General features: G+C 39.7%; 1 protein-coding gene across 1 annotated transcript in view; it reads left to right on the forward strand.

Annotated features, from left to right (window-relative positions):
- LOC137631206 (mucin-2-like) overlaps nucleotides 1-20,972 on the forward strand; it is an 84,839-nt gene that overhangs the window by 53,372 nt on the left and 10,495 nt on the right. Inside the window, exon 7 of the mRNA XM_068362953.1 lies at nucleotides 15,134-15,318. Coding sequence (XP_068219054.1) covers nucleotides 15,134-15,318 — 185 coding nt within the window. The remainder of the gene's footprint in view (nucleotides 1-15,133; nucleotides 15,319-20,972) is intronic.

Raw genomic sequence — 20,972 nt, forward strand, 5'->3', positions numbered from 1 at the left:
AGTCATGGAATTGTGTGCACGAATTAATTGAAGAAAGTCACAAGAGATACTTTGTGATAGGAGGATCAGTGCAAAGGTTAAAGGAAAGTTTTATAAAAGTGTTGTTAGACCAGCCTTGGTCTATGGGGCAGAGATTTGGCTAATAATGAAAGAGCAAAAAAGAAAAAATGGAAGTGGCCGAGATGAGAATGCTGAGGTGGATGTGTGGTGTCACATAAAAAAGATACATACTGTACGTACATACATACATATACCAAGGCACTTCCCCCAATTTTGGGGGGGTAGCCAACATCAACAAATGAAACAAAACATAAAAGGGGACCTCTACTCTCTACGTTCCTCCCAGCCTAACAAGGGACTCAACCGAATTCAGCTGGTACTGCTAGGGTGCCACAGCCCACCCTCCCACATTATCCACCACAGAGATAAGATAAGATAAGATTCAAAATTAATTAATCAGGTGGACAGTCAAAGTATTAGAGGTTTCATAGAAAGCTCAGGAAAGAAGACTGAAATGGTTTGGTCACGTCATGAAGAGAGAAGATGAACGCGTATGTAAAAGGGTTATGAACATGGAGGTGGAGGGCAGAAGAATGATGGGAAGGCCAAAGGTCAGGTGGAAAGATAAATTATTGAATGACATGATGGAAAAGGGTCTAAGAGAACAAGATGTACAGGAGAGAGGAAGATGGAGAAGGCTGACTAGAAACAGCGACCCCATATAGAAATGGGAAAAGCTGAAGGTAAAGAAGAAGAATAAGAGAAGCAGCCAGACGAATGTTTGAAGTTGGACTTAGTGTAAATCAAGGTTCAGTAATTACCCATTTACATTTTTGCTGTGAAAGATTGGGAATAAAAACCAGTGCAAATTGTTATATGCAATTGATTTGATGTTTATTTAGAGTTATTACAATGAAGGGTAAGACTGTGGCAGAAATAATTTGAATGGGATGTATGAAGAAAAATTTTGGTGAAATTGAGTTTATGGTGTTTAACCAGCTAAAAGGGGATATGACATTTATACAAAATGATAGAGAATTTTATATACTTTTTATAAACTTTGAACCAAGAGTGGAGCTCATGTAGTAAGTAGAATAAAAGTAGCTTTGGGAAATTCAAGGAAGGTGACAGAGGTAGGGTTTGATAAAAGAATGCCAACTAAACTGAAAATCTACATCTTTTGTACTGTAGTTAGACTAGCAATAATGCATGATTCAGAAGCATTGGTAGAAGGAGAGGAGAGTAAAAACATGAGGGCATAGAAATCCGGATGTATTGGGAGATTTAGGTTACATATCTCATTTAGGTTGACAACTGGAGAAATTAGAAGTGGTATGTTGAGAACTATTACTTTAATGAGTGAAGATTGAGACGATATGGTCATATAGTAAGAATGGGCAAAGAGTGAAGAGGACTTGGATGGAACATTTGAGGGGTGGGAGGCAAAGGATTAGATTGTTGTTATTATCATCATCATCATCATTATCACTGCCAAGCTACAACCCTAGTTGGAAAAGCAGGATGCTATAACCTCAAGGGCTCCAACAGGGGAGAAATAGCCCAGTGAGGAAAGGAAACAAGGCAATATATAAACTAAAAGATAAGTAATGAACAGTTAATATAAAATATTTTAAGAATACTGTAGTAACAACATTAAAATATTTCTTTCATATATAAACTATATAAACTTCAGACATACAAGAGGAAGAGAAATAAGATAGAATAGTGTGCCCGAGTGTACCCTCAAGTAAGAGAACTCTAACCCAAGACTAGAAGACCATGTTACAAAGACTATGGCACTACCCAAGACGAGAGAAGAATGGTTTGATTTAGGAGTGTCATAGAAGAGCTGCTTCCATATCTAGAGTGTCTTCTACCTGTAGCTGGAGGAAAGTAGCCACTGAACAATTACAATGCAGTAGTTGACCCCTTAAATAAGAATTGTTTGGTATCGAGTGTTTTTAAGTGTAGGACTGATTTATTTGAGGTTTTCTGGCATCCTGACATCTAAGGTCCTTGACGTTGTCAGGTGTATGAGGACAGCTAGAATGTGTTAAGAATAGACCAGACTATTTGGTGTATATGCAGGCAAAGGAAAAATGAGCCATAACCAGAGAGAGGGATCCATGTAATACTGTCTGGCCAGTCAGAGGACCCAATAACTCAAGCGGTAGTATCACAATGAGTGGCTGGTTGCCTGGCCAACCTACTACCTCAGAAGGTATGGTTAAGTGAAGGAGGATCCAGATAAAATTTTCAGAGGGAGATGCTCATAATAGAAACAGTTTGACAAGACTTATCAAAGCAACCGATCCTTTAGGTTAGGGATAGTGGTGGGGATGAGGAGTAGACTTGTTTTAGGAATTTCAAAGATTTAAAAGATTTAGTTTCATAGGTGCAAGCCATTATTTCAGCAGTGCCATATTCTTGGAATAGTTTTTTAATGTCAAAATTGATCAAATTACCCCTTCACTTCAGGTGAGGACTGGTTACAGACTCGATATCTGCATTAATATGTGAACTAATTTGATCCAGTTTGGGTTTTGCTAAATGACACAAAATATTTAGTTATAAGTCATGTAACTGACATGGGAACTGTTCACTGTTCAAAATATTCCCACAATTGTTGAGGTAACTACTGTAGTTGTTTCCAGTGACCCACATACTCTATATCTGACTGCATCCTGTATATACATTGTTAGTTTTCCGGGTTAAATATTTTGCATGGAGAGAAAGTCTACAGTTTTCTGCTGCAGTAACTATTGATGGAAAGTTTTAGTTTCTGCAGAAAGTCAGTTATTCAGCAAACACTTGTTGAATGATTTTTGGCTTCATTTACTCATGTTTAGGTGTTGTATATCATGGTGCTGCAACTTCTTGATTTTGTTTGTCCTTTTTGTTAATAATTTGTCTAACCGTGCACTAAATTTGTCTCACATTATACTTATCAGCTTTTGGTGCTGCGAATCAGACTTTAAACTCTCATCAAACCTTCTAAGTAAGATTCTGATACTTTTTCTTCATCAGGGTGCCCATTTCCCTTCCAAACGTTATGTAAGTCTCAGTATGCGGGGATCATCAGGTCTGAACACAGGTATCTCTTACGTGGATTCTTTACCCTTGAGTAATTGCTAGCCAACAAGGATAGTTTTTTTGTGCTCCTTTTCCCTTTTGAGTTGTGGTGTCTGCAATCGTATTCCCAGGCTCGCTCTCTTTTTTTTCATACAACAGTAACACGAATAGGTGCTGGATTGGAGGTCATTATAGCAATTACTTCTTCAAAGTGAATTTTACTTAGTCTCCAGTGTTGATGATAAATTTTCTTTCATATATGTAGGTTCATAATTTCTTCAACTCTATTCACCTGTATCCTGTCCACTCTCCTCATCTGCTGATTCAGCGCCTGTCAATTCACTTCCATACGAGAAACCAAAATAGGTGGCAAAAATTCACTTATCCACAGGGTCAACTGTGAAAGGAAAATTTGATAAGTTGGCTAAAAGAAAAACTCGTAAAAGAGACAGGCTACCGTTCATCTACTACCTGTTTAAGAAACACCCTGACTTCCCCCCTCCCTTATCTTGAGAGTTGCTTCAAGATTTAGAGAGAGAGAAATTATCCCTTAAATCTTTATCACAAACAAAAGAAAATTTTGGGTATAGTGTGGAGTTTTATTTTTGAAAATTAGACAATTATCTGGAAAACAGCGCAGCTGTTTCTCGGATGTTGGTTCAAGAGAGAGAGGGCGAGAGAGTTTGTATCCTGTCTGTCTCTGTCTTTAATTTCCTTGTTATTGTTGGTTATACAGTACTGTACTTGGTCTGACTGTTTGCACACCTGTTAGCTATGTGGTCTTTCCCTCATCCTACGCTGGGCTTTGTTTTATCATCATATCTTGAGTTTTTTTAAGTAAATATTTTTTTTTTCAAGATTTTATGGTATCAGAAACTTTAAATGAAATCTATACTTTTCAGTTTAAAATTACAAAATTGATTTGAAAAGAAAATAATTCAACTACAGTATAAGATTCCATAACCTTTTCTGGAGAGGGAGATTACTTTTGATCGATTCCATCCTGCCGGAGGGGTGGAGGATGCCTTCCCTTTGTTGGGCTATCATTAATTACAGAAACCGAAATAATTGATATTAGATCTGATTTTGGAATTAAGTACGAGATTCCAGATGGATGAAAAAATTGCGCCCTTCATTAGGGTCATTAATATGGCTATTGGCACATGGGGTAAAATATCAAAGAACCTGTCTAGCTTGTATGTGATTCGTGATGGTCGAGATACATGAGGGAAACAGTTCCATAGATTACTGGCTGTATGATGAAAGGATGACGGATATGTAATTTCAAATGAATTATGATAGAAAGTAGGTTGAGGAAGAGAGCATCTAACACCAGTTTTAAGGTTGCAGTGAAATTGAAGGGCAAATGTTTTAGTTTTAAAGGGTGTTTTTGAAGGTTTTGAACTAATCCCTCTTATAGACATACTGTACAATATAGAATTTTATATATTTCATATCTGTTAGATGCTTTCTACCTATCAGAGTTGGGAATGTATTGCCAATTTTATACCTTTTTGGTAAGTTATGTATTACAGTACTCGTAGACGGGTCTATATGGTCATAGTTAGTTTGGTCCGGGGACCATACTGGCGAGTACTATTCTGAGTGGTCTCGATCAGCGTCACCCAAAATGGGCGGATAGTGGTAATAAGAACAGTGGTTGTGGTCCTTTCATCGTGGGCAGATTGCATTAGGTCATCGGAGGTGATAGTTCTGGGATGACATTCCCATCAGTATCAGGATACTGATTGAAATTTCTTGACTTTCTATCAAAGTCTTTAGTTCAAATTTGTTACTATACAAGGTTTTGTTTCTTTGCGCCCGTGCATATGTTATACAGGCAACTTTCGTTACCCACATGTATGGTATTTGCAAATTTCTTGTAACATGAAAATGCTAAATTTGGCACCAAATTTCTAAATGGTAGAGTGGAAGCAGATGTACGTCAGAGAGTGAATGAACGATGCAAAGTGTTGGGGGCAGTAGTAAAAAAATAGAGGGTTCGGCATGGATCTAAAGAGAGTTCTGTATGAGAAAGTGATTGTACCAACTGTGATGTATGGATCGGAGTTGTGGGGAATGAAAGTGACAGAACGGGTGTAAGAAATGAGTTAGCAGCTAAAGTGGATATGAATGTGTTGAGGTAGTTTGGCCATGTTGAGAGAATGGAAAATGCTGTTTGCTAAAGAAGGTGATGAATGCAAGAGTTGATGGGAAAAGTACAAGAGGAGGGCCAAGGTTTGTGTGGATGGATGGAGTGAAGAAAGCTTTGGGTGATAGGAGGATAGATGTGAGAGAGGCAAGAGAGCGTGCTAGAAATAGGAATGATTGGTGAGCGATTGTGACGCAGTTCCGGTAGGCCCTGCTGCTTCCTCCGGTGCCTTGGATGACCTCGGAGGTAGCAGCAGTAGGTGATTCAGCGTTATGAAGCTTCATCTGTGGTGGATGGCGGGGGAGGGTGGGCTGTAGCACCCTAGCAGTACCAGCCAAACTCGGTTGAGTCCCTTGTCAGGCTGGGAGGAATGTAGAGAGGAGAGGTCCCCCTTTTTTTTTGTTTCATTTATTTGATGTCGGCTACCCCTCAAAATTGGGGGAAGTGCCTTGGTATATGTATGTATCTGTTAGACTTGAGCTTGACTCATTAGGCTGGTAAATATCTTAATAATGAAAATAACACCCACTGCAATGCAAAGTTTATTTGGTGGTATGTGAAGTTAGCAGAGCAAGTAAGAATAAAGTCATATTTGCGAAGAACTTTTGGAGGATTTTAATCAAGTTGTACAGAAGTTAGTTAAAGATTAGGCAGATGACGATAATCTGGAAGATAGTGAATGCAGATGAAAAATTAAGGAAAAAAGAATTCAGTATTATGAAAAACTGCGAAGTAGATACAGAAGTCTATGGCATATTTTTTTTCATTATTTTAAAAAAGGTTCATATTTTTATGTCCTTTATAAATTTATAGACTTATACAATGTTGAAACACCTTTTAATCTAAAACTTACTTTTACTGTAGACATGTCATTTGTTTGTTTATGCATTGATTCATTTGTTTATGCAATGATTCACTTGTTTATGTAATGGTTCACATGTTTATGCAATGATTCACTTGTTTATGCAATGATTCACTTGTTTATGCAGTGTTTCATAACCATAAATGAAAAAATTAAAATCTCGACACTCATTAACGTGCGCACTGCTTGGTCAGGTTACGCCGTTAACCATACTACATGGCCATTTACTGTGGCCAAAAAGTACAGCTGTATTCAAGGTAAAGAGGATTTTGATAAAATTGATGTTTCACTAAACTCCATGTATGTAATACTGTATTCACATATTAGTATTGTATGAAATGAAAACATGGTGAATTTACTTCTTTTACATTGTTTGCGTTTATAAGACAATTAAGTCTAGTGTGTATTATTTCCAAATAACTGATTAAGGCAAACTACCAAATTGTTTTTTCTCACTAAAAGAAACTATTATTACTTGAATTATAAATCTGTGATGTAATGAGGGAGGAATAGGTGAACTGCAGTATGGCAAACCACTGAGGATGTTATGATAATTGCATATTATCTTTGGATAAATACAAATGCCCACGTCGTTTGCAGATGTTGACTGGGTGAAATCAATTTTGTCCGAATCCAGTAGTTTTTTGTTGACACATTTCCAAATTTATGAATATATTATTAAACCATATAATGTCAGCTCGGTATATGTAGCCAAAAAAATCAATAAATTAACTCTTAATATAATAAAAATTAGTTCATAGATGAGTGACGAACTTTGTTAGGTAATAAATTACGCCCACCAAAATTGTAGACAAGGAAAACGATTGAGAAGCATTAATTTTTGTTTTTATTTTACCAATGTTTAGTGCATGATTCTTCAGTGGTATTTTCATGTTATTTAAAAGACTTGTGTAATACAATTTTGAGTTGTCTAAGGCTGAAAAACCATAATAATAATAATATAAAATCTAGGTGTTTGCTGGGGTTGTCTTGCTGGAGGAACAGCCACACACAAAGAAGAAAATATTTGAGCAGCTCTCTCCTACTGAGTGATCCTATCCCCCTTTTTTAAATACCGTCTGCCATCTCATGCTATGGTCTTTGTAAATTAATTATCAAGGATTTAATTAATCAGCCTATATTGCTCGTAGTTTACTATTTCAAACATTTATATTACACTTGCTAGTAATATATTAAGTATAAAATTTATCAAAAAGCAGGTTGAAAAAATTAACTTGAACTGTTTGTTTTCTTATTGCCATGCTACTGTTCTACTGTTTTCTGTCATGTACTGTATTTTTATTTGATAACCTTAGGTTGAAATTGTCAATTCTCTTGCTTGAGGGTACACTCGTACACACTATTTTATCTAATTTCCCTTCCTCTTGTTTTGTTGAAGTTTTCCTAGTTATATAGGAAATATTTGTTTAGGTGTTGCTGTTCTTAAAATGTTTTATTTTTCCTCTTTTCCTTTCCTCTCTTGGCTATTATCCATGTTGGAGCCCTTGGGCTTATAGCATCTGGTTTTTCCAACCAGGTTTGTTGCATAGCTAATAATAATAATAATAATAATAATGGTAATGATAATGATAATAATAATAGTAGTAATAATAGTAATAATAATAATAATAATAATTATAATTGATAATGATGATGATTAATAAACGCTTGTTTTGTTGAATTTTTCCTAGTTTATGTAGGAAATATTTGTTTAGGTGTTGCTGTTCTTGAAATATTTTATTTTTCCTCTTTTCCTTTCCGCTCTGGGCTATTATCCATGTTGGAGTCCTTGGGCTTATAGCATTTGGTTTTTCTAACTAGGTTTGTAGCGTAGCTAATAATAATAATAATAATAATAATAATAATAATAATACTGTAATAATAATAATAATAATAGTAATAATAGTATTAATAATAATAATAATAGTAATAATAATATTAATAATAATGATAATAATAGTAATGGTAATGATAATGATAATAATAGTAGTATTAATAATAATAATAATAATTATAATTAATAATGATAATGATTAATAATTAATAATAATAATAATAATAATTATAATTGATAATGAAAATGATTAATAATTAATAATAATAATAATAATAATAATCATCATCTGTCCCCATTCAATGTGGCCTTTGTAATATCCTTCAAAATTTTGAATAGCCAAGCCTCCCAAACATGGAAAATTCTAATATATTCAATATTATATTATGGCCTTGGCTGTGACCCTACTGTTTGACATAATGCGGCCACTGGTATTAAGATTTTCTTTAACGTTACTTGAAGAATCTCCATCGTTTTTTGAAGGCAAAGCCGTGCCTCAAGCATGCAGCAAGAAACGTGTCTTGTGGTGTGGGAGGACGAATGTAGTGGCTGTTCCTTCCTCTTGATGTACCACTGTATACCACTCAAATCTGTTTTTCATTACAGTTTATGTTTTTATGTTCCTTATTGTTATTTTGCTTTCTAAATTTTCTATAAAAGGCTAATAGTTATTATAGTAATAATTGTATTGTAATTAGTGCTTGAACTATACAAAATTTTTTTTTAAATATGTAACTTCCCTGGTAGTTACATATATATAGCTTAATCCCGCGTTTCGTCGCGCACACGGCAGAAATTCAAATTTCGCGGCAATCGCCGCCAGGAGAATTGGTGGTCATACATGAGTGCCATCTCTCATAGGTAACTGGAACCATTCCCAACATTAATCAGAAATTCCCTCGTTGATCTAGTCAACACATCGGAAGTTCGTTTCATGGTGGGTTTGCTTTGTCTATAAATTTGGTGAAGTACCCATTGTTTATTGTTTATGGCTTTCGCTAACTGCCTTTAGACTATCGAAGGTATTGGATTTTCCTTTTCACACGAATAAGATAGTTTTTTGTTGGTCCAACTTGGACAGTTTAATTTAAATTGATATTCAAGATGGCTCCTCTGTTGTTAAAATTTGTGTTTAGGGCTAGAGCGGCTTCCAAGCTGCTCTTGATTCCCACACAGTATGTAGCAGAGGGCATGTGTGTATTTGTTTTCTTTTCTTTGTTCGTAAGATTGAAATGGATAGGATCAAGGAATTTTTTTCCTCCTACTTTATTAACTAACGAACAACTCTTAAAAGATATAATGGAAGGATAAACATTATGACGTCACAATCGTGACGTAAACTCTTAGCAGGGCGAGATCTGAATGCCTTGAAGGAAATCGGTCCGCCATCGCTATGACGTCACAATCTTTCGACGTAATCTACGTAGTATGACTTGCAAATATGTGAATTATTTTCTTTTTCTTGCAAGAAATGTTAAAATATTAACTTACTAAGCATAAGTATTTTAATTTTTATAATGTAGGGAAATCCTATTAGTATACTGTAATTCCTTTAGTTAATTTTCTTTTTATATAGAGATTTCACGAGCGTACAGTCAATTTATGCTACGTAGTACTCTTGACGATCGTTATAGTTTCACAATACTTTGTATCGTTATTTAATATTTAGATTTTGAGAATACTAATATTAATCATATAACCTATTGTATTTTCTTTCTAGCCCTTGGCGAAAGAGTATAATCTCTCGCAACGGGCAGATCTATTATGGTCTAATGTGAAATAATTAAAGGTGCTAGTGTTCAGTGGCACGTAAAATGATGCAGTGCAGTGGATGGTGCATTCGTTCGTGTCCGTCATACTCCTAGCCCGGGACCTCTTCCATGCTCCCCAACCCCTGGGAGAAGGAAAGTCGAAAGGCGAAGGGAGATGGTCAGACCTGGATCAGCGAACGAACGTCCCCTCGAGCGATCCTGTTGACACATCCCAGTACGCTCTTTCTCGCCATTGGAAAGGCGAGGTGAAAGTGTTATCCTCGCCATCGGTTGACGCAGCTCCCAGACGAGGCTGGCATTTTATGTTTTCCTTTCATGCTAGACAAGAAGAGAGTTACGCGTCATGGAACCGAGTGTCGAGATCGCTCCCTCACAGCGATCGGGAGGCGACATATATCTTGTCGCTCCCTCACAGCATGCGTGACGCATGCTGGACTCACGCGAGCAGGATGCTTCCTCGCAGCATGCTGGACACATGCGAGCGGGCCGCTTCAGGATCGCGTACATCATAGTTCCAAGCGCGCTGTCATGGCAAGAACGCACGCAAGCTGCAGCGCTCATGGACGCGTTAAGGGAGGTGGCAAGGTTCTGGACGCTTCCTCGCCGCATGCTGGATGCATGCAGCATGCTGGAAGCTTACAGCAACCTGGACGCATGTCACATGCAGTCAGGACTTGTCCCCGCAGCTTGATAGACAAGCAGTTCTCTCTCCTTCGTGACATGATGGACGCGCAGCTAACGCTTCCTCGCGTCACGCTGGAAACATACAGCATGCGGGACGCACGCGAGTAGGACTTACCCCCGCTGCATACAGGTCGCTATGTTGACACTTCCTTGCAGTATGATGGACTTGTGCTGGAAGAACTTGAACATGACTCTCCCTCGAGACATGCTGGACGCAGCATGACTCTTCTTCACAGCATGTTGAACGCATGCGGGATGCTAGCATGCAAGGCGAGGCGTGTGTCTTCTCCCACTCGTTCTCCTTCGGAGATCGCTAACCCTTTAGAGGATGTGGCTACCCCACAGAGACTTTTACAGCCCCCCAGGTGGATTGCTGAGTCTCTCAAGGAATGCAAGCAAATGAGGCATTAAAACCTATGAAGCCTGCTTCTTTATCAGGTATGCCAGGATAGATCTCAGAGGAGGAAATGCAGAAAACTCTTCATGCAGCAGATCTTAAACATTACTTGCAGTTCTGGCGAACTTATATCCGGAGGACTTTTCCGCAGGGTGTACCTCGGAGCCCGCCCTCGCAGTTTTTTGAAAGCTAGATCCCAGGAATCTTCCTCTTTCAAGGAAACAGTGTTAGCCAGATCAGTTTAGAGGTCTGTTTTCGACTCTGAACGCTTGGATTCTCAAGAGAAAGAACAAGGAAGAACAGCCTTTCCTTTCCCCCTACGATATTGGCTTCTAGATCCGGTGTGTGGTACAAGCCTGGGGAGGTTCTCGGTTTGGAAGTTCCTTCCTTATCAGGTAAGAACCAGATTATTGGTACTACTAATTTGTAGCTATTAATAATTATACGAATTCCTTATGGGATGAGGTTTTCTATCGCCACCAATGGTGTCAATCAGCTATATATATGTAACTACGAGAGAAGTATATTTAAAAATTTATTTTTTAATAAAGATGCCATATTTATGTATTTTGAATATTGTTCCGAGACTTCAGCTTCAATGTTTATTCAAAATTAATTGAAAAATATCACACTAAGTTAATATACCATCGTCATCATCAACTCCTATGCCTGTTGATGCAAAGGGCCTCAGTTAGATTTTGCCAGTCTTCTCTCCATTCATCATCTGCTTCACTATTCATAGTCCTCGCTCATGTAGGCCTGGGTATTTCAACTCTATTAGTGTCTTGTGGAGTCCAGTTGAAAGTATGGTGAATTAATTTCTCTTGGGGAGTGCAAAGACCATGCCCAAACCCTCTCCATCTACCACTCACCATGATCTCATTCACAAATGGCACTTGAGTAATCTCTTACAGTTTCAGTTCTAATCCTGTCCTGTCATTTAACCCCCTATATTCTTCTGAGGTCTTTGTTCTCAAATCTGCAAAATCTGATGGACATTTCATTGTCATACCATGACTCCTGTCTATACAATAACCCCGATCTCAATAAACTGATATATAGCCTTTTTTTATATGTAAATTCAGGCGATTTGAGTTCCAAATTTTACTTAACCGAGTCATTGTCTGATTTGCTTTTTTCAATCTTTCATTAAACTCTAATTTTAATGGCCCTGTATTTGAGATCATGGTTCCTAAGTATTAAAATGATTCCACCTTATTAATCCTTTCTCCTTCCAATGATATTTCATCTTCCATTGTATAATCCGTTTTCATCATCTGTCTTCCTTCTATTTATCTTTAACAAAATCGATGAGGAGGATAAACAATATAGGTGACAACACATTACCTTGGAGTACTCCACTGTTCACCAGAAATTCATTTGATAGGACTCCATTAACATTAATATGTAGTTATTCCAACACAGACAAACCTTTCGCTATTTATAGAGTATTACTTTCGGCAACGCTGAAAACCAGCCAAGATAATTTTAGTGAGGGATAATTATCCTATCCGCTAGTTAGTGGAAGGGGGCTGGGGTAGACTGGGTACCCCGCTCACTCACACATGTCGGTTGAGTAACCACTTTTACTTTTGGCTCAGTAGAGTGCAGACGTGCCATCTCTCTCTCCCGTTAAAACAAACTGCCTTGACTTTATTACTATTCCTTTTTCTTTTGTGTGCATCGGTGTGTGTTTGGTTATTGTCCCGCTATGCGGACATGTCCAGATATTGAGGGCTAGCGGACAAGCTGAGCAGAGCGACTCGGATAGTTGGCACCGAGTGGTCTTTGAATCCTCTGATAGCCAAAAAAGTCCTAACTTTGAAGGGTTCCCCGACTGTGGATCTGTTTGCAACGGCCCTGAATTTCAGGCTCCCGTTGTACTGCTCTCCCGTCCCTGATCCCCAAACTCTATGGCAAGATGCTTTCCAACAACGGTGGATAAACCTGGACACCTAGGCGTTTCCCCCCCCCGTTCTGTCTGATGAGAAAAGTCCTCAACCAGGTACGAGCAAGCAACAACTTGCAAATGACCCTCATAGCTCCGCTATGGCATCACGCAGAATGGTTCCCGGACCTTCTGCATATCCTCACGGAGATCCCGAGGGAGCTCTCCACAGCACGACCTCCTCAAGCAACCATATGCCAACATCTTCCACAAAGCCGTAGCTTTGCTTCGACTTCACGCCTGGAGACTATCCAGCACCTCCTCACACAGAGAGGCTTTTCGCAACCGGTTGCGAAAAGAATGGCTGGACACCTCAGGAGATCCACAGAGGCAGTCTACCAGGCGAAGTGATCAGTTTTCTGTGGTTGGTGTCGTGAAAGGGGTATCTCTCCCCTCGATGCCTCTGTTCCAACTATAGCGGAGTTGCTTGTATACTTTTGGGAAGAAATGCTTCTCTCGGTCTCGGCAGTCAAAGGCTACCGCTCAGCCTTGAGTCTCTCGTTTAGACTGAAACGAGTTATTTCCTCCTCGTTGGAACTTTCTTTGCTCATACGTAGTTACAAGGTTACTTGTCCCCAGGCAGAGCTAAGACCTCGACCTTTGGAACGTGGTTCGGGTCCTCAGGTCTCTGAAGGGCTTCCCCTATGAACCACTACGCCAGGCCTCCGATCGCCACCTCACGTGGAAGGCGGTGTTCCTGCTCGCTCTGGCTTCGGCCAAGAGAGTCGGCGAACTTCATGGTCTATCTGCTGATGTCTCCCACTCTAGGAGAAAGGGGTAAGTAATTTTCAACTACGTCCCTGAGTTTGTAGCTAAGACTCAAAATCCGGGTGTGCCGGACTCCTGGTTCGGCCCATCCGAAGGACTCCAGGTTCGGCCCATTTCGGATAGAGAGTCTTCGTTCTGTAACCGAAGATGCTGACCAACTGTTACTATGTCCAGTAAGGAGTCTGAGGTGTTACATAAAATGAACAGCAAAAGCTCGCCCCCTTGTGCAAGCACTTTTTGTCAGCACAGGGAAGGTCAAGAGGAGGGTCATGAGGAATACTATTTCCTCCTGGATAAGGAAAGTAATCGAATACGCTCTATATCCAGACCCTCCTCTGTCCAACCGACCCAGAGTTCATGACGTCAGAGGCATTGCAACTTCTCTGGCGTTCAAGAGGAATTTTTCTGTGGTACAGGTATAGCAAGTGGGCGTGTGGAAGCGTCAGACGACCTTCACAGCCCACTACCTTAAAATCATAACCCACAGTAGGATGGAAATCTTTTCCATTGGTCCTGTGGTGGCTGCACGACAAGTGATCTAATGTCTCAGGCGCCTTGATGGACAAGTAGCAGCGGGTTGAGGGCTGAGGTTACCCGGTTAGTCTGGGGAGAATGAAAAGAATGCCTGGCTCCCTTCATTCTTTCACCTTCTCTCCCCCCCCCCTCCTGGGGAAACAACTCCGTAAGACCGAAGCATAGCTGACCTTACCCCTCTGCAGGTGAGATTCATTTCCCTTGTGCATCCTGAGTACGAATAAATACTTTGTTATGTCACCAATACCTCGTGAGGGAGGGTATTGGATATGTCTTAGAACTCGTCCTTATCCTTGAGTTCCTACGTAAAGACAAGCCACGAGTCTCTCTCACACTAGCTTTTGCAGGCCGTTATCATTGAGTTACCTTGTAACTACTTTGATTTTAGCGAGTGTAGGGTTCCTACTAATTAGATCAAAGATCAATTAGAGGGAATCCTGGGTCATGACCAAAGCCAGTTGGTAGAACTTCTTCCCTTCTTAGAGTAAGTCACCCTATAAATAGCGAAAGGTTTGTATCCGTGTCGGAACAAATAACAAATTTGGAAATAATTTGTATTTTTCCTAACAAACAAACCTGGAGCTATTTATACAAATTGGCCCACCACCCTATCCCCCTAGAAGTCCTGCCAGAAAGCAAAAGTGGTTACTCAACCGACAGGTGTGAGTGAGCTGGGTAGCCAGTCTACCCCAACTCCCTTCTGCTAACTAACGGATGGGGTAATTATCCATCACTAAAATAGTCTTGGCTGGTTTTCAGCGTTGCCGAAAGTAATACCCTATAAATAGCTCCTGGTTTGTATGTTAGGAAAAATACAAATTATTTCCAAATTTGTTGTTTTTATTATTTGCTATTACTTTAACTAGTATTTATATCATATTGATAATAGCTCATGTTAACTAACACTGAAGCAATATATTTATAAGATCATATTGTGTGTATAGAAAACTGAAGAGTATAACAATGTTATTCATGTAATAAGTAAATAGACTAATAGTTGGAGAAGTTTATTAATGTTCTACTATGAGTACATTCCATAATATGTACTACCTTTGATTGTGAAACTGTCTTTTTAATATTGTTAAAAATTATTTTATTTTATTTTTGCAGTCAGTGCCAGCGGAGTCACGACTTCGGTTGGATCTGGTGGTATTATGAGCGGTGGAACCACTGTAGGAGCTGCAACTGTCAGTGGTGCAACTCAAGGAATACCATCGGGTCAAGTAACTTATCTCACCCCTGCTGTTCATGGGAGTGGTGCACCAACCAATTTAACATTTCATCAGGTACAGCAGGTATGTAAAATAGCAGTTATTTTTAGCTTACTTTCCTATACAGTACATATTTTCCTTAAGACATAAATTGAAAGGTACTTTTCTCTTGTTAGTATGTTGAGTGGGAAATTCTTTTTTCTCAACAATTAGTATTACTAATTGGTTTTGAGTTATTGACCATCCAGGTTGCTCTAAGCTATGATAAGTTTGTTGGAATTTATCATTTGTAGTACCTGTATCTTCTTACTAGAGTGAAATAGAATTCTAATCCCATTCAACAGAAAAATTAAATAAGTCCTTGGCCTTCTTGCAAAGAGTTAGAGGTGAAAGAAAAGAAAAAGTCTCGGTAACACAAAACAGATGGTACTCAAACACTGATTGATTGATTGATTTGAAATTCTCTGGCATCCTGACTCAAACACTGAGCTTTTCATCCGTGTGGTTTTGGGGAAACTTCTGTGGGGATTTTTGCAGAACAGTGTTGATGAATAAAAAGTATATTAGAGCGCTACGACAATGGACATTCATCATAGTTTCAATACACCTGTGAAAGAACCTTGGGTATTCTGCATTTTATACAAATGTCATATATCCCAAATCTCACAATTGACACATTTATTCTCGTACGAATATAATCCTTCGTCCTTCAATGGGAGTGTGATATCAGCATAGCTGGAATTCTGCTGATATGATTACTACAGGAAATATTTCCTGCCTTTCCCCCCTTACAGGTGCTGACGACGTCTCCAGGAACTAGGGCCTTAAGGTATCGAGAACACTGTCAATGGACAAGCTACTCTAAGCCCACCCTCTGCTAAGACTTAAGTCTACTGCTGATACACTTTCCACTTACGCTTTTCTTTATGCAAGTGCTCATTGACCAGGCCCAACCTGCTGGAGGCCAGTTCATCATTGATCTAAATCTCCACTCCAAGTCGCCAATGCACCAGATCTCCACATGCTAAATTTTCACGCATTGTCACCTCATGCATTGTCTCTGTATGCTAGATCTCCATGCATAAGGTCCCCACGCGCATAGAACCAACAAGTAGTAACTTTATGTGTATGTGGAATCGCCATGCGTTGTATTTTCACTTGCTATATCAGGTATTGTTTGCGGATGATACTGTACTGATTGCAGACTCGGAAGAGAAGCTTGGTTGATTAGTGACAGAGATTGGAAGGGTATGTGAGAGAAGGAAGTTGAGAGTTAATGTGGGTAAGAGTAAGTTTATGAGATGCACGAGAAGGGAGGGTTATAGGAGGAAGTAGATCAGTTTAAGTACTTGGGGTCTGTTGGTGCAGCAAATGGTGGAGTGGAAGTAGATGTATGTCAGAGAGTGAATGAAGGATGCAGTGGAGCAGTGAAGGGAGTGGTAAAGAATAGAGGGTTAAGCATGAATGTATAACGGGGGAAGGGTGGGCTGGGGCACCCTTGCAGTACCAGCCAAACTTGGCTGAATCCCTCATCAGGCTGGGAGCAGCAGAGGGAGGAAAGGTCCCCTTTTGTTCCCTTGTTTTGATGTCGGCTACCCCCTCAAAAAAAAAAAAAAAAAAAAAATTAGGGAAGTGCTTTGGTAAACAAATAGATAGATAGATAAATATTAAAGAGAGTTCTCTATGAGAAAGTACCAACTGTGATGTATGGATTGGAGTAGTTGGGAATGAAAGTGACTGAGAGACAGAAATTGAATGTGTTTGAGATGAAGTGTCTGAGGAGTATGGTTGGTGTAACTCGATTGAATAGGGTTAAGAACAAAGTAATGAGGGTGAGAATGGGTGTAAGAAATGATTTAGCAGCTAGAGTGGATATGAATGTGTTGAGGTGGTTTAGCCATGTTGAGAGAATTGAAAGTGGCTTTCTGCTAAAGAAGGTAATGAATGCAAGAGTTGATGGGAGAAGTAAAAGAGGAAGGCCAAGGTTTGGATGGATGGAGTGAAGAAAGCTCTGGATGATAAAGAGGATAGATGTGAGAAAGGCAAGAGAGTGCAGAAATAGGAATGAATGGCGCGCGATTGTGACACAGTTCCGTTAGGCCCTGCTGCTTTTTCTGGTCGCCTTGGTGACTGCGGAGGTAGCAGCAGTAGGGGATTCAGCGTATGAAACTTAATTTTTGGTGGAAAATGGGGGAGAGTGGACTGTGGCACCCTAGCAGTACCAGCTGAACTCTGCTGAATCCCTTGTTAGGCTGGGAAGACAAGAGAGAGGAAAGATCCCCTTTTGTTCATTTGTTTGATGTCGGCTACCCCCAAAATTGGGGTAAGTGTCTTGGTAAATAGATATCCCCATATGCTGAATCCACACGCGTTAGATCCCCACTCGCTAGATCGATACTCTACATATCACTGGGAGATAGGTTTCCATGTCCAAGATCCTAGGTTTCCATGTCCAAGATCCTATAAGGTTACCTCAATGTAAGGAAGTCCCCCATAGGTACACATACATCTTCGGATCGGTCACTATCATGCTCTCAAAATTGGATATCCCTATAGATAATTTCTGCTCAACCATGTAGCTGTTGTGCCCTTCCTCCTGTTGATATGCCTTCTCATGCTTGGGCCTCGCAGGACTGGTCTTCACATGAACAGAGTTGTCTATAAGGACCTCCACATGCATTCTACACCTGTAGATTGAACCTCAAGGTTCTCCTCTAGTGAATACAAAGCAAAAGCTTCAAACCAAGGTCACCTTTCGTTCTCCCAAAATCCTTAGGGTAAGTTGTAGGCATTCAGATATCCCAGGTAGGAAATGCTCATCTCCACAGCACACCACTCTAGTAAGGAAGAAGGATATACTGTACCATCTGCAGTGGAAGATAGGCAAAGTAGATGGTTTCACATCAGACTACCACAGGGACTCCTAATCTTTAATGGATAGGTAGCCCAGGGACAAGGCTAACCACATATCATCCCAGCTTTATTCTGTGAGCCCCTTTGGAGGTACAGGTTGTTGCCTTGTCACCAAGAGTAATGGGAAACTTGATCTTCCTCATTCCTGTTTTTCTGAGGCTAAACTAACTAGTTAAGCTTTTCGATCTTGTGAAATTAAAGCTCTCTTGATGGACCTAGATGTCTATGGAGGTGTAGACCCAAATGGTATTTTTCCTTTGTTTTTTATAGACTAGATTTCTTGGCTGTAAAGTTCTCTGTTATTTTGAACTAGTTAGCAAGAGGAGGAACTTGTAGTACTGGTTGGAGAATTGGTAATGTTAATCCATTATGTGTTTGTGGTAGAAAAAGTCCTACTGATTACCACCAAATTTCCATAACTCCTATATTATCTAAAGTTGTTGAATGCTTTTTGTCAAAATGTCTAAATAGGTTTTGCGGAAGTCAATTATCTGTTCCTTAGTCTGCAATTTGGCTTTCATAAAGGCCTTGGAACATGCGATGCCTTTCTTACAATCTCCAATGCTGTACAGAATTCTCTTGATTGTGGTCGGGAAGTTTGTATGATTGACCTTGATATTAGTGCTGCCTTTGACCGTGTTAATCATGAGGCCCATGTATTTAAACTCCAACAGTTGGGAATGAGTGGGTCTTTTCTTAGCATCATATTTGAATTTCTAAGTAATAGGTCGCAAAGAGTTGATAGAAAATATGTTCGTTGCATATACAGATGATTCTACTCTCTTTACTTTAATTCAACCTACTAAATGTAGATCCGGGTTGCTGAATCACATGATAGAGATCTAGCTAAAATTAGTGCATGGTTCAAATTATGGGGCATGAAGTTGAATCCTAACAAAACTCAAAGTATGGTTGTAAGTAGGTCGAGGACAGTTGCTCTTCAACATCCGGATCTCTCTTAAAATTTTAGGTGTGATTCTTGACCACAAATTTACTTTTGAGAAACACGTTAGGTCTTTGTCGTCTTCAATTGCACAAAAAAATTGGCTTATTGAGAATCTTTTTAAGATTATCAGTGATCAATCCATTCTGAAGAATTTTTGTAATTCTTTCATTATACCTTATGAGTATTGTTCTCCTGTCTGGTCTTCAGCTGCTTATTCTCATCTTAATTTGTTGGACAGGAACTTACGGTGTATTAAATATCTTTTTCCTGATCTAGATGTCAATCTGTGGCTCCGTCATTTAATTAGTTCGTTATGCATGTTGTATAAGATTTTTCTTAATTCTGACCGTTACATTCATATCTTCCTTGACAGTTCCACCCTGTTCGTAATACAAGGTAAGCAGTTAATTCTAATAGTCATGCCTTCTCCATCATGAGGCTCAATACTACACAGTATTCTAGAAGTTTTATGCCACCGGTGACCAAGTTGTGGAATGATTTTCCTAGTGATATGTGATGAGGTCTTGAAGATGAAGACAGATGATTGCAAGGATGAAGACATAAGATCCCGAATCGTAGATTGCATTTATTCCACACAGCAAAGTGTTATGTACAGTGGTGCTCTTCAAGGCAAACAGCTCGTGCCAGGAGAAGCAAGATGATTGATCATGTGCATGCATGGAGTGCTGACATCGCAGCTCATGAGCATGTGTTTATAATATACAAAACTTATGAAATGTAAAGGGTGCATATATGTAAGATAATTTATACAATAATCTACACCTCCCCTCCTCCTTTTGCGTTCAAAGAGGTATCTTGAATGTACTAAACAAGTTACATACAGTGAACTAATCAAATAATAGTGTGCAAAGCAAATAACATAGAATAAATTATCAAACAAAATTATGCAGCAAGCTGTGTAAATGGCATGTGGGTTTGTACACTATGTAGGCTTGTTTAATCTTGGAGACCTGCGGGTAGTTGTGGAGGAAACTGATGACTTTTCCATGTCAGAGCTAGGTACCACAGGGAGGTCAGAGTTGGGAACTTGGTTGTGACCGGGCACTGGATACAAGAAGCGACGATTTCATCATAGCCCTCGACCTCTAGGGAGGCAAATCTCGCATTCGCGTGATCTCGCGCCACTCATTATGATCCCGATCTTGTCCCATCTGTGAGATGTTGAGTCCTAGAGACAGACATATTGGCCCACATTCAGTCTGGGCAGGGGATGGGCGTGAGCATCATAGTTGCGTTACACTTGAGCAGCTCTGGTAGCAGCTTATAGATCACTATCAATGGCCTTTTCTTGCCAACATTCTATGAATGATTGAGGATGGGTGGGCACACACGTACGGAGAGGGTGACCATATAGTACCTGGGCAGGAGAGCGACCAGAGTGATTAGGCATGTTTCGTAACTCGAGGAGGCCACAATCGAAAGCCTCAGTTGGTGTTCCCTGAAGGGGCCGTTTTGAGGATCAAGAGCTTGACAGAGCCCTCGGTGTGTCCATTAGACTACGGGTAGTGTGGTGAAGAAGTTATGTGGTGTACACCCCACCTCTCTGGGAAGTCGGCAAACTCTTTCTGGGTAAACTGGGGTCCAAATAAGCTTTATAGCCACCTAACTGCAAGATTATACCCACAAGGGCTTTGACACATTTTTGTTAGACCAGTGGTAGCTGCTCAGCCTATTGTGTTTATCGGACTTAACTCCTTCACAGGACAAGGAGCATCTCGTCAAAGATAGCTTTTTCTTCCCCTCTTTTGCGGTTGCCATGGTCATGCGTTATTTGCCAGATCGGATTTTGATGTAGGTAAACTTTCATACCAAACAGCTGTTCTATAGAATATATACAGAAATATAGAAGTACTGTACA

This window comes from Palaemon carinicauda, chromosome 39, assembly GCF_036898095.1.
Source record: "Palaemon carinicauda isolate YSFRI2023 chromosome 39, ASM3689809v2, whole genome shotgun sequence".
In the NCBI taxonomy this organism is placed as follows: Eukaryota; Metazoa; Arthropoda; class Malacostraca; order Decapoda; family Palaemonidae; genus Palaemon; species Palaemon carinicauda.